Here is a 15,879-nt window from a genome sequence, read left to right as displayed (position 1 = left end):
TCCTTTTTCTTTCTTCGAATGGGAGCTCTGTTATCCTTTTTTTTTTTTTTTTTTTTGGGGGGGGAGGTATATAGGTTTCTTATGAACCACAAAGGATTAAAAGGATAAGCACAAATTATGGCTTCATCAGTATTGAAATCCTCTTATAGGCCACTGCACAGACTCTTCTAGTTACAATATCATGAAAATAGGATAATATATTATTTATTATCATATGTTACGTCTCTGCTTTAAGAATTTATGAAATGTAAAAACATACTTTTGACAATATATTTAGTAAAATATTGCTTAAGAAATATCGAGCAACCACTTCTATGATAATGATTACCTTATAAATTGAATTTTTAAATTTATTCAGTATTAATAACCAAGATTTATAATGACGTCATGATAAATAAAAAGAGAGATATTTATTTAATAAACTTGCTGTGCATGCTTGCCCAACCATTTTCTTGTTCCCTAACCTTGTTCTAGTATCATTGAGCAACCATATGTTTTATATTCAAATAGTTCATTTCACGTTTGTCATTGGAGGTTGTAAGGGAATCAAAAAAGCTCAAAGTGATTGTTATTAAAACTTTCTTCTTTTTTTTAGATAAACATTGAAAATAATACATATTCAAGTTATATTTACTCTCTTTACTTTAAAAGAGTATTTCAAGAAATAAAATAGTTTTTATTTACTTTTTCTCCCTCAATCTTTTTTTTTTTTTTTTAATTTAATACTTAGGAAAGCCTCTTAATTCATGTATTTTCTTTAAAATTCGAGAGATTCTTAAATGTAAATACAGTTATTCATATTTCCATTTCAACTGACATTTTTTTTTTTTTTTTTTTCTTATCATTTTCTTATTTAAAAAACTTTAGTTAAGGATTAGGAGAGATTATGTTTAAGTAGAAACTTAAAAAGTTGAGTAAAGTAATGACAGGCTTAGAATAAAAGTAAATGTTTCCTTTAATTTGTATCTACTTAGTCATTTTGAATATTTACTATCGTCAAGTTGTATTCAGATAAATACAGGTTGTTAAGATAATATCAGCGCCGACAGGGAGATGCATTTCTTATGGATTTGAAATGGTTATGTCTAAAGCTGGGCCTCGTGGAGGATGAAGATGTGGGGAGCTTGGTGCCCCGATATAGGACTACTTTCTATTTTTGGATCCATGTGAGTCTGTTACCTCTATTCCTCAATGTGGTTGGAGAAAGAAGACATCTCATATCGATGATCTGTATGCTCAGGATCTGATGACATAAGGTTGCATCCGTATATGTGGGTTGGAATTATAACTTACCAACGAGCCAATGCTTCGGATGGAGATGGTCTTTCTAGTATATTGTATTATTTTTTTAATCATCTTTCCTTCGCGTGGATGAGGAAAGAATATATCTCCAACCGATGAGATGTATGCTTGAGATTCGTAAATGAATAAAAAGGCACAAGAGGCGTGAAGCAATGTTCCTTATGTCTCGAAGAGCAGCTGCTCATGGGTGGGAGAAGTCTTCAGACATCTGTATCATAACAAAACTGCATGCTTATAGAAACGTCAATTTGACCTTAAGGCACTCTACAACGGCCCTCCAAACGTTTTGAGACCATTTTTAAAACTTAATAACTGAGCGTATACATCAACAATTTGATTATATTTCTATTCTACAGAGAGCCTGGGTCTCCTCATTTTGTTAATGTTAAAAAATTATAATTATCATGTTGCAAGAACAATAAAGGTGAAAGATATATTTTTTTGCCGCTTGAATGACCCAAAAATAATTTTTGTGGCCAAATACCAGGTGGTCTATGTATTTACATCTGAACAATTATTTATTCAATAACTAATTAAGGTAGAGTGATGGAAATTAATTCATACTTCGATATATGTATTAAAGCATAAATGGTTAGTTACAAAACAACACAAACCTGAGCTATCTAGTATACTTACAAGTCAAGAAAATGACACTTGAACGTTATTGACGAATTTCCGTTAGCGCACTCCAAGTAGTTGGGCATCTCCAGGACCACCGTCTACGCCGTCAGCAATCCAAAATATCGGAGAAGAAGAAGAGCTCTGTCAAAAAGGCTAAACTGGACATGGATGAATTAAAATAAACAGCCCAGGCTAATCTCCTCAAGTCCATGAAGGCCCAAACAAGAGATCTCAGGATTTCACACTAGACTGTCCAGAGAGCTATCAAAGAAGTGAGTGAAAAGAGCCTTGTGAGTGTCGAGAGGCTATTTTTGACACCAACATTGAAAAAAAAAACTTCTCTCCGTTGCAAGACACTTTTGAATTACCTCAAGAATGCCAAAACTAAAAGGTCATCATCTTGAGCGACGAGAAGACCTGGACCGTCGATCCTGTGAGTAACAAGCAGAATAACAAGTACTTAATCTTTGGAGACATTGATGAATAAATGAAGATATCTTGTACCACAAAGCACCATACCTCTGTTATGTCGTCGGGCTTTGTTGTATCTGAGGGCAAAACACTCCCTCAGGTGTGGTTCCTGATCGGGTATAGGCGCACGGGTCCGACTATGTGACAGCCATGGAGGAGAACCTTTTGCCGAGGGTGCAAGCAAACAATCATAATGGAAACCTAGTTTCCCAGTAGGATAGTACGCCTGCAATCACCTCAAACAGGAATGGTTGACCAACAACATTTCCTTGTGACCCAAACGCTTTTAAGCTCCCTACAGCCCTAATGTCAACCGCCCCGACTATACCTTTTGAGTGCATGTCGAGGGGAAGGCCTACAGTGTCCATCATTCAAACACCGATACTCTCAAGGCCACTGTCACCCAGTACTGGGACGCCATGACAAAGGACTATATCTCCTACGGTAGACGTATCTTCCGTTACCACCTGGAAGCCATTTTTGCCACTAAGGGCGGATAAATTAATTATTAAAAGAGCTCAGACGAACATTTATATATAGTATTAATTTTGTTAAAATTATATTGTTAATTAATAAATTACATCTTGTTATAAGTTTAAAACTGAAAATAATGGACCACTCGATATGGCTCCCCTACAAGGACAAGACAAGGGATTTATCTATATAAGCAGCTGCATTGCGTAGTTATTCTCCAATGTTATTAAAAAAATAACTCTAATAATAAAGTAATAAATTTGGGATGTGCATGTAATCGTTATTCGGACACTATATTATTTATGTATGAACTTCAGGAAAAGTTTGAGAGAAATATCCGTCTAATTTTGGTTTTAGATCTAGATTAAAAAGTTTGGTTGCCTTAAATTTACTCAAATATTTACGTCTAAAGATCCATACTGACCCATATAAAAGAAAATGTGGATCCCTTCTATCTTTAGTTGTTTGTTGTGTTGCGTCAGTCCATAAGATATACTTAAGATAATCCGCTTGGAAAAATAATGATAAAAATACATTTATTTCAAAAAACAGAGACTGATACAGACTTTAGACCAAAAATAACAGTTGTTAAGAATTTTGAGCTACGTCAGTAAAAAAATGTTTAACTTTGGTCAGACCAGATTCCTGGGCTCTAAAGGGCAAGTTTTATTTTTCGCGAATAATTGTCAGAGATTGCTACATAAAAGATGTACACAATACTAAGATTATAAAATATGCGAGTAAATAAAATTCGACACTATTGCTAAAGAGTACATTGATTAAAAACTAATCTCCACATCATATATATAAAAGTAAATAAAACAATGGTGATACATAACAGCAACCTTTACAGAATTCAACAGTTTTAAGGGTTTGAATAGAGTATTTCGTGTATTAATACTCTTTTATTCGCAAAAGCCTATATTTATAAACAATCTACTAAAATGAACCATTTGTCAACTATATAAAAAATATATATTGTCAAATAATAGATATTATCTTATGTAAATGAGAGCTATAACTTACAATATTACATGAATGATGTAAGTAATGAAAAAAATAATGTGAAATAAAATGAAAGCAATCAGAGTTTTACTACAAATGAGGGTCATTTATTTATAATACCAAGTTCTCTATTTGGTCCTTTTGCTTCTCAAAAATGTTTCCATAAAAAATATATAAATGACTTTAAGTTGCCCGCTCTTTTATCTAGTTTGTTATCATAACCATTTATTTATTTGGCAATCCTATTTTGCTCTCACAAAAAATTAAATTTTATAGAAAAAAATTCATAAATCAACAGCTATTTACAAAATATTAATTTTTTTGGAAAAAAATTTCAAAAAGCAACAGCTGTTAACAAAAAAAAAAATAATTAGTTGTAAAGCATTTAAAACATCACAGCCGCTCACAAAGAAAATAAATGTTTTTGTAAATTAAAAAAAAAAAAAAATTCAATCCAATTATTTTATGTTGTCGACACAGCCAAAACAATCGAGAACAATTTAATCAAGTTTAAAGCATAATTTGCATCCCATTGGTTTTTACATCACACCAAGCCACCCATCAATACTACACACGTATATTTTTAATATGATATACATGTGACAGGAGCCCGTAGGACACGGGTTGGAGAACCCGTTGACCCTTCACCCCCCTCAATAAAATAATATTTTTTTGTTTTTTACAACAAAATTTAATTTTCCACGAATAGCTATAGATTTTTCATTTTTTTCGAAAAATTTAGCATTTCAAATTGAATTTTTGAAATTTCTTTCTAAAAATTAATCTTTTGTTAAAAGCTTTGCATTTTTTAATTTAAAAAAAATAAGAATTTTTTAATTTTTTTCCAAAAATTGAATATTTGAAAATTCAATTTCTAAATTTTTTTGTAAATGGCTATGGTTGTTATAATTTTTTTCCCAAAAAATAATTGCGAACGTCCCTTTATATACAGGGTGGGGGACTTTGAACCCATAAAATTTAAGGATAATATACATTATAATTTGTTCCCGAAATTAATTCAGCTATTCACAAACTGAGTTGTACATTGAAATCTGAACACTCTAATTTATTAATTAATGAAGGATGAGAAATTAAAATTAATTCATTTTTTGATTTATTAAAGCATAAACAATTAATTACAAAATAGCTGAGCTCTCTAGTTCACGTACAAGCTGAGAAATGACACTTTTTCGTGATCGAATGATTTCCGTTCGCGCATTCCATGCAGTTTAGCGTCTTCGGCACCACTGTCTACGCCGTTAGCAAGTCCGATACGTTGGAGAGGAAGAATGGCTATGTCCAAAAGGCCAAACTGGACACGGATGAGCAAAAGGAAACAGACAAGTCAGCACAAGGACGCCATGACAGACGACTATATCCGCAGAGGGAACCAGACCTGCCGCCTGGAAGCTATTATTGCCGTTAAGGGCGTCTACATTAATAATTAAGAGATATCAGAGACACATCTATCCATAGTATTAAAATTATATTGTTAATTAATAATATAAAGAAGTTTAAAATTCGAAGTATTCAGATTTTAATGGGCCACTCGGTAAAATATATTTAGTTTTAATTAGAACATCGTTGATGGCTTTTTCACTTTTTCAGTAATAGAAGACGAAAAAATTATTTTTTTTGTTTGATATTCACATATTTCCCCAAAGAATTCACTGATGGTATTGTAAATCGGTTTTAAAGTTTTGCATTCGAATAGAAAATTATCAGAAGTTTCATCTTCCGTTTGACAAAAGAAACATTTTCCTGTTATGTTTGAAAAAAACAACTTTACCGACTTCAAAAGTACTAGAGAAAACGCGATATTGAAATCATTTCGGCGACGACGAAATGAGATTATTTCAAATAATGTTAATCCTTTTTTAACTTGAATTTAACATTAAGGTTTTTTAAAAAATATTGGATATCCCATGTATATTTTTAAGTCATATAAAAAATATATTTTCATATAAGATAAAGTATAACTTATTCGATGAATAGTATGAAAAAGACCTTCCACTCTCTGCGTCTCTAAGATTAGATGTTGCCTTACAATATCGACGGTTTGTCAATCACGGCCCCATTTTTTATATAGGCACAGATGTAATATATGTTCCTATTAGCTGTTATAATTACTTTTAATAAGTTGACTTTTGTATGATTTAAAGCAGATGACACTACGTATTAAGAACTCAAAAAAAGGTATTACATATGATATGTACAAGGGCCTACGTTTATAATTCGTGTCATCTCATACAATTCAGTTATTGATAAGATTATCAATTCAATGTGTACCCATGATAATTAAGAACTACATTTTAACTAATAATCAACAGTTGACAACAAGAAAAATACAGAAGACCCCATATGTTTTTTTTCTTCAAATTTGTTTTTCCCTTATGACAGTTGATTGTTGACTAGGTTGAGAATGGATAGAAAAGGTAGTTGTAAAATCCAAGGTTTGTATTATTTTATTTACTGATAATTCAATCATCCTCCAAATGAACATAGCATTGTTGATGTTGACCGAAACAACCAAATTTTATAACAATAAAACTATTTTTTTCATTAATATTAAAGAAAATGGTGAGCAATTGTTGTGTATATGAATGACAAAATGGTACCAATAAATGAAAGGACATAATCCCTAGTCTATCAATAATCGATCCCTAGTTATATTATACCCTAATAAATTATTGCATATTTACAGTCTTATTTAAATAGTGTATGCAGTAAATTAACATATTCAATCAGGGGCGTACACAGAGAATAAGCTGGAAAAGCTGTAGCCCCTACCCTAAAATTAAGGAATTTTTCCCTTAAAATTTAATATTTGAACTTTGATTTACAAAAAAAAATATTTTTTTGTAAATAGCTGTGAATTTAAAAAAAAAAGTCATAAAAATATAAAATCTGCTAAATTATTTCCAAATCATATACAAAATTATATAAATATATATTTGGGAGCTGATACTTCAACGATTCTCATGCAATGAAACTCATACTTAAAAATTACAATAGTCTAAAAGAAAGCATATACAGGGTTGCTTTTTGAAATTGTCACATAAATAATTGACTCTAAATCAAAAAATACAGTTTCAATTTCATTGAAATCTTTCGAAACATTTAATTTAACTCCTACAAATATTTATAAAAAGAATTTATTAATTTTGGCCACCTATGGCGTTTTTACACCAGCCAATCTCTTCTAAATCGCATTACAAACTGACACGTACTACATCATCTGAAATTTGGTTCCATTTCTTCTCAATGGTTGCCATGAGAGCATCCTTATTTCTTAAAGGATAAGCGTAGTCCTCTCCAACATCTCCTAAATTGAAAAGTCCAGGAGATTTAAATCAGGGGAAAAGGAGCCCGTATAGAATTGTCCCAAAAAAGCTGGATTTTTTACACCAGTTTTGAACAGAGTGGCAACATGAGCTTGAGCGGAATCTCTAGTGAAGCAAACTTCTTGACGTGGAAATGCTGTTTCAGCCCAGGGCTCCATTTTTGTCTTCAAAAAGTCTCCACTTTTTAATTAATTTTTACCAATCAGGAACATAGGTGATTTTGACCACTTTTGAAGCCACAGCACCCCAAACCATGATTGACTCTGGTTTTTATACATTGTAGGCAAATTTTTGGCTGGAATCAATGCTGTAGGATGTCTTTGCCAAGACTCAGTCATATTGTTTGTTAAATTTCCGCCTTATAGCAAATAACTTTTCGTCACAATAAATCATGATGACATTCTCATCTACTGCATGACAGTTGAGCAAAACTTTGCTTCTATCCCTTTTCTTTGTAATGGCACACTTTGACATAAGATGACAATACTGAATTTTGTAAGGTTTGACCCCAATGTCATCTTTAATAATCTTGGTCATAGTGGTTCTGTTTACATTGTGATCCTGGGCCATCTTTTGTATGGTTGTTTGTGGCTTTCGCCGAATTTTTTCCCGGACAGTCTTGACCAACATAGAGTTCTCACAGTTTTGGTCGTTCCACTCCCTTACCTACAATCAGACTCAATCCCATCCTCTAATCGCTTTTTGCATTTGTAAACAATTTTCCAATTGACCTTGGCAATCTTCTGGATTGACTTGGAAAAGTACCCAGGTTTTTGACAGAATTATAATTTGTTCCCTCTGGGATTTTTCTATTTTTTGGAAAAATAATATATGTTCCAGGCCAATTATGAAAATAATATTTAGTATACATGTATTTTCGGGAAAAATTATATTTAAGAAAAAAACCTCTCAAACAATAATTTTATTCAGTAAAAGTCTTTAAAATATGGAACAATTTTAAAAAGCAATCCCGTAATCCACAAATCATATCAATTAATTTTCTACAAAAATGTCAATCTGTCAATTAAACAATTATATTTGATGTCTAAGAAATTCAAATGATCATAATAATTGATAATAACTCATTTTATACCTAGTACATAAGATAAAAAAATAGAGATTGATTGTTAACTTCAAATTGATGTTAATAAAATTTTATCTTATTTGTTTAAAAAAATGTCTAAAAATGATCACTTTACTTTATATTATAACAGCTTTTTTTTATTTAGAATAAAAATAGCGCATATAATAAGCTAATATTAAAATAGAAACATAATAATGTTTTTGATGAAAAACATATTTTCAAGACATAAAATATTTTGAATAAAATTTAAAAGGAAAGGTTGTGTGGTATTTTCGCAACTTTTTATATTCGTTTTTAAGGATTTAACAATGATGTATAAAATTAATTGAGTACTCTACATAAAAGTAACAAGTTGCATTATGAACACAACCAATGACTAATGTGTATAAGAACTTATTGACACAACAGTACTTTTAACATCTCTTGGCCCTTTCCAGTCAAATGCACGATGAAAATTATCTTCAAATATCATATTTATATTTCAAGCAAATAATTGGCCCTCTTATTTTCACTGTGAAGTAGAATATCGAAAAAATTTCGAATGACTCTTCTATAAAAATAATTTCACATTTTTTTAATTTTAGAATCCCACTTATGAACTCCTTCAAATACTTACGGTTTTCCAAAAATTCCGTCGTTTTCACTTAATAGAAAGTAAGTTACTTCAGAGAGAAACTCTCTATATACATTACTTACTTAAATCTGGGGTAGTTCCATTTAGAATAAAAGTTGTCGGAATGGGTATGGGAGGAAGAGATAAAAATATTGAAATGTATGTATATTATTTATACAACTTTTGAAATAAAGAGTTCATTGAACAATTTTTCATACAGTAGGTTACTCTCATAAATTAAAACACTTACTTGAAGTTGTAGTTGGTGCTTATTTTATACTCAAAACACAAAAATTGTATATGGAGCTCAAAGAAACAAGATAAGGGGTTGAGTTGTAAATCGAAAAGTGACTTGCATTTCAAAAAACAACTATAAAGTTATTCAAAATAAAGATAAAGTTATGGGCAAAAAAAAAAAATCTTTTTTTTTTTTTTTTTTTTTTTTTTTTAGGTGCAAAAAATGAATTTCCAAAGGATTCATAGAAAAAATAAATTTCTTTAAATTTGTTTGCATTTAAATTTGACGACACATAAATCTTTTTTCATCAAATGTCAATATCAATTTTTTAAGAAGAAATACCACAAAATGATACTTTGTGCATATAAAATTTTAAACTTTAACACTAAATTATATAATCTTCAATTTTCGGAACATTTATTGCCTTTACAGTGTCAAAAAATATTTCTATCTACTTTTTTGCAAATTTCCTTACGAATTTTGATTTGGCAATTTTTGACAAAATAAATGATGGACTTCTTATCTAACAAATTTTATCATGTATATATGTTATTTTAAGTTTATAACCCAATTTTTTAATAATACATTTCATATTATACACAGGCACTATATTATTCCGCTGTAAAAATACCTTAACGCTCGCTTGAGCAATGCCAGCTAACCTTTTCTTAGTTTAATATAAAAGTTGATGATGAACTTCTCGGACAAGTTGTTCCACTCCTTCACAATGGTGGCCTTCAGGGAGTCCACATTCGGGTGAGATGTCCAGTTAGTCTCCCTCTCCAAAGTGCCCCACACAGCAAAGTCCAACGGGTTCAAATCCGGGGAAGATGATGGCCACATGTCCTTGTGCCAAAAAACTGCCACGTTGTCGGCACAGAGCTTCTGGCATTTGGCCGATGTGTCTGAGGGTGCAACATCTTGGGTCCACACATAGTTGTCCACTGGGTATGTGGTCTTGAGCCATGGCACTATGGTGAACCTCATCACCTTGTAGTAGGGCTCCTGGCCGATTTTCGCCACAGCCTTAAAAAATGAAGGGAGGCATTTTCTTGCCGTTGGACGCCACGACCCCCAGGACCATTGTTTGGGCCGGATGTTTTGTACAGAACACCCCCTTGACCTCCTCTGTAGTCTTGTAGTCAGAGAATTTTTTTATTGTGGATCCATTTGCCTTGATCTACGCACGAACTTTCTTGCACCTCTGCAGTCTCCTTTCCTTCAGAGTGTCCGTCAGCAAGTGGCATGGGTTCCTTGTGTAAGAAGACACCCCAAGTCCTCCTTCACAGCCCTGCTGATTGTCCCCTCCTCCACGTCAAACTCGTTAGAGAGGCGATTCATGGATTTTGTAGGGTCTCCCAGAAACTCAGAATCCCTTTTCAAGTTGTGTTCCCCACTTCCTTCTTTCCTTGAGAGGTATTTTCCATCATGACCACCTTGAAAATGAGGCTCCTGGAGCACTTTACAAGTTCCATAATCTCTTCTACCTCAATTTTGACGTCAAGAAGGTTTTGAGATCCTCTGCCTTTTTACTTCTTGCTCACTCATGATGAAAGATTTGAGATTCATTATTGTTTACTTATTCAAAAAGAACAGGAGATCAAAAAAATTACAAAACATCTCTATTTTAATTAGATAATTAGTATTTATTAACAGTCCAAATTTTGCTTCCGATCCCTGTATATATTTTTAAGTTTGCTCATACTCTATTAAAATCAATTGAATAAAGACTCTTCAAGTTTCTTGACAAATAGCAATAGACAATGTTAAAACTCTCAATGTGCGTTTGTTTATCGCCCTAGTAGTGAAAAACAAAAACTTACGAGAAACTGTTAATTGTTCAGAAATTTTGAAATTCTTCGATTTTGAACACTTATTCGATAGAGCTATGAGTGTTCAAAATCGTAAAAAGGAACTTGGAAAAGTCGAGTTTTGACAACAAGAATAACTTATTAACGCATATATTTATTATTCAATTATTTTTAGTTTATAACAGATATATACAAATTATATTTAACTTTGACTGTTACAAGATTGTGGAAGGGGAAGGTGTGTCGCTAAGATTCTGCATTTTAATTTGATGTAATTTTAAGTGACGTCACACATGTACTATTCACTGATAAAAAAAACAATAACATTAATATAACAACGTAAGTTGATAATTTATTGGTTATCCTCTCTTCAATGGCATAGTCTATTCAAGGGATCTCGATTCTTAGGGACAGATCCAATGAAGAAGTGCTTCACAGTATAATATTTGATTTTTTTAAATTTACTTTTCTGTGAATAGCTATTGATTTTTTATTTTTTTTCCCCCAAACAAAATGTAATATTTGAAATGTAATGTTTGATTTTTTTACAGAAAAATTTAATTTTCTGTGAATAGCTATGAATTTTTGAAATTTTTTTACATATAATATAATACTTGTAATTTCATTTTTGAATATTTTTCTATGAATAAATATGGATTTTTTAAGCTTTTCCCCAAAAACTTTAATTTTTGAAGTTATTTTTCCAAAAAAAAACTAACCTTTGAATTCTTTTTTTTTTTTTTTTAAATAATTTTTTGATAATAACAGTGAATTTGTGACATTTCTTTCGAAAAAATCTAATATTTGAAATTTATTACAAAAAACTTAATTATTCAAATTTCTTTACCAAAATTTAAATTTTTATCAATAGTTATTAATTTTTGAAATTTTTGTGACTATGGATTTTGTGTGAATAGCTACTTTTGAAGTTTCTTTACAAAAAAATTTATTTTTGAAATTGTTTTCAAAAATATTTTTTTATTAATAACTGTTGATTTTAGAAAAAAAATTTCGAACAAATTTAATATTTGAAATTTCATTTTTCAAAGTTTTTGTAAATAACTAAATTTTCATCTTTTTCAAAAAAAATTTAATTTTTAGTAAATAACAGTGAATTTTGAAATTTCTTACGAAAAAATCTATTATTTGAATTTTTGTTAGGAAAAATTTTTAATTGAATTTTTTTCTGAAATTTTTAATTTGTTTTTCAATTTTTTCTGAAATTTTTAATTTGTTTTTCAATTTTTTCTGAATTTTTTTCAAAAAAAAACCCAAAACCGAGATCCCCCAAAGAAAAAAATTATATGTAAATATATTTATTCCTGCGGATGCCCCTGTGTACGATCCTTGGAATGTCAAATGTCGATTGAAAACAATACTCATATTTTGATTAATAATATGTCGATTAAGAGGACATCCCTTTAATTTGAAGCAGTTACTGATTATTAAATTTTGTTTGTAATAGGCTGAATACATTTTTTACTTCAGCAATCTAACTTAACTTTTTTAATGCAACTTCGATACTATATCCGAATTTGATACTCATACACCATGAATATTGCAATTTCAATCATCATAAATATTTCAAAAATACTCTAAGAATAACTGTGGCATATTTGGTAGTAATATAAAAATTCAAATACATCGTGTTTTTTTTCATTGAGTATCCGCAGACAATCTTGTGATATTTTAAGTTAAAATTCAACTTAAAATTTTTTAATTGATAAAAATGTTGCTACAAATATGCTTACTTAATTAAAAAATGACTCATTGGCATAAAACAACTCTAGCCAAAAAAATAAATTACCCGCGTGGACCTGCTTGAAAAAAATCCCGTAAACAATTGCTAATCCGTTGCATACAAAACTTTCCCTTCAATTAGTGGAGGTTTTGAAGACAGCAAAAACTTAAATTTACCCCAAGGATATGGTTAGCGAATACAGCCCTAATTCAATCCATTATTAAATCAAACAATCCAATAGTTAATTAATTACCTTCAGCTGAGTAATACCATCTAATGTCATTCATATTTTTTTCATAGATTTAATAATTAAATATTGATCAATATTCAAATGAGAAGGGAAGCATGAAAATAATTCTTACACCATGGAAAGTAAAATTTGTTATATAATGTATATTTATATCAAACTGAATGAAATTAGAAGATAAACAATTCTTAGTTTAATCGGTTGAAACTTTTTTGCATAACTATTCATCGAATAAAAATCTATTTGGATAAAATTTTAAACCCTCTACAGAGTCATCGCGACAAAGTAATCCGGCCTTTTCAGCTGAAAAAAGTCGCTCTCTAGATAAGACAACGGAAAGAGCGATCAACCTCGATAATTCATCTGGTGTCAAACATGTATTTTCTTTGACTAAACTAAGAGTATCTTTTTGAATATCCTCAGTATTTTCATTATTGACTAGTACAGAGAGTCCAGAATCAAAAGTCTTTAAAATCAAAGGCACTCCTGCCTGCTTCATGACTTTACAAGCATTTAGTAAATCTTCAGGAGAGAGTAATTCCATACCTCGAGCTCTATTTACTCGGCAAAATGCATCTGTCAATGTAATTGTGCCACCAGCATCCTAGCAAGGATAACACAAAAATAAAGATATGAACGAAACAATATAACATGTATTTAGAATACCTTCATGGGAGATTCCAATATAGTAAAAATCTCTTTCGCCAATTGTAAATGATACTTTTCACCAGATCCATGAGATTCACGAGTGACAGGATCAGATATACCCAAACTCAACAAATAAGATTTAAACTGAATAGTTTCATCTTCGGTTATATTGCCTTTTTTTTCCTTAATTTTTTTTAAATAAGTATTAAAATATGATTATACTAGGAATATATTACTCGAATCTTTGAAGATATGGATTTAGATAAAGCAACCATAGGTTTGGCCATCTCCATTAATTGATCTAAATCCTGAAATGCTTGAGATATGGTAGAATTCCGTTCTTTGGCTCTTGTAGCTATTGATCTTTCTATTCCACTTATACCAGAACGTATTTTTTTAACAGGGAGGACTTTTCGAGATGGATTTGCACTTGAGGATCTCTAAAGAGATATAAAATACTATACAAGCACATGAATTTAAAAGTTAATGAAATATTTATTAATACAATAAGCCACTGTTGTTGAGCTAGAGCATCCGTAAGCTTAGAATAAAATGATTTCATTCCTCCACTATGAAATGAGAGTCTCACAAAGTCCTCTTTTTCATTGAACTCATTACTCAAAGGAGAGGAACCTGACAAGGGAAAAAAGAACATACAAAGAATTAGTAAATATTAAAATCAATATGGATATTTTTAATTAGTATTACGAGTGGCTGGTAGGAGATGAAGAGCAATTTTACTACTCCTAAGCGAAAAAGTACCAGCTTCTTCATCCTTTGTGAGCATGATGGATCCCAGATCTAAGGATAAGTTTTCTTCTCCCCAAATAAGGCGATGAGACGTGAGTTTTAAGATTCCATTCTTAAAACGAGTTTTATCATGGCCTTGATACAAATAGACCCCATCTTGTTCTCCTAAGAGAAACTCCCCAGGGTGGGGATTATCACTTCCAGGATAGAAACGATTCATATTCTTTCCAGATAATGAATCTATTGCTTGACCTGACTATATACTAGTACATATTATTATTTATTAGCTAATATAATCTGGCGAATAGGAGTTATACTTATACTATGAAGCGTAGCTGATCAAGCTATGCGTAAATAAACAAATATTAAGTTACGCCAATGAGTTTTATTAATATCTGGAGTGGAACAAGACTAAATCACTCAACCTCAAAAAGACAGGTAGAGGGCCTGTAGTGTAGTTTTTAGGCTTGAAAATCAAATGGCAAAACATAATTGACTTTGTACAATACTGCTATCTTTGTATTTCATCACCGTCAAAGAATAGCTGTGAAGTCACGTTATACAATTAATTTATCTTCCACGGAGACAAAAAATTTAAATGCAATAGAAACAAATTAATTATGCTATTATTATATGAAACAAAATTAATTAATAAGATTCAGTGAAGGAATGACGTACAAAATATGCCTACAATAAATAATATTAGTGTTGTTAATCAATTAACATCATTCGATCCTCGAGCTCTCTTTTTTCTATGTTTAAGATTTACATTATCCTAAATATTAAACTTCCTTAGCCAAAAAAAAAAATCCTAACTTTAACGGTTAAAATGTTCAATTTCAACACCATTTTTGGTATTTTTTTTATCATGGACTTGTATAAAAATGTAATACGTGTAGTAAACCCAGGTTGATACACTTACTCTAAGTAAGTTTTTTTAATCGAAACCTTTTATATTTGTTGTCTTTGTGTAGAAGAGATATTTCATATTACATGTAGGACGTGACTTTACATAGATTCTTTGATGCTGATTAATTATCAAGATAGTAATATTGTGAACTACTTTATCATTTGATTTTTGAACCTAAAAAATACACTAACCCCTGCATGAGACTGAGTGATTTAGTCTTGCTCTACTCCTGAACTCATTTGTCAGTCAATGATTACTTATTTTATTAGTATTACCGTCATCTATATCATTTCCAATTCAAATTGAGAATAGTAAAATTCAAAATGGGTATTGTCCAATTCAAAATAAGACATGTCAAATTCATAATAAGAATATTCAAACTTATTAAGGGTAATCAAAAAATAGTTGTATATGACATGGTTGAAGATTTGACTCCGGTTTCACTGCCAAAAGTGTGAAAAAAATATTTAGTGTAGAATATAAACATTCAGAATTGTTTAATAAGTCTTTTCTATGGTTAAAATGTCTGTAGATTATGATTTTTTTAAGATTTAGTCCAGTATTTTGTGTTGTTTAGCTAATAAAATTGAATTTGTGACCAATTTTTGCCAAAAATGACG

General features: G+C 30.7%; 1 protein-coding gene across 1 annotated transcript; it reads right to left on the bottom strand.

The window, feature by feature from the left end:
• Positions 1-13,077: 13,077 nt before the first annotated feature.
• On the bottom strand, positions 13,078-14,701 carry Vps36 (vacuolar protein sorting 36). Its single transcript, XM_040712870.2, has 5 exons — positions 14,308-14,701; positions 14,105-14,232; positions 13,836-14,039; positions 13,618-13,782; positions 13,078-13,555 (listed from the first exon to the last, which is right to left on the bottom strand). The coding sequence occupies exons 1-5, from the start codon at positions 14,567-14,569 to the stop codon at positions 13,172-13,174; spliced, it is 1,143 nt and encodes a 380-aa protein (XP_040568804.1). The 5' UTR covers positions 14,570-14,701; the 3' UTR covers positions 13,078-13,171.
• Between the last annotated feature and the right edge of the window lie 1,178 nt (positions 14,702-15,879).

Source organism: Lepeophtheirus salmonis, chromosome 5, assembly GCF_016086655.4.
Source record: "Lepeophtheirus salmonis chromosome 5, UVic_Lsal_1.4, whole genome shotgun sequence".
Lineage (NCBI taxonomy): Eukaryota > Metazoa > Arthropoda > Copepoda > Siphonostomatoida > Caligidae > Lepeophtheirus > Lepeophtheirus salmonis.
The sequence above is the reverse complement of the archived record's forward strand: the minus strand, read 5'-3'. Positions and strand labels throughout refer to the sequence as shown.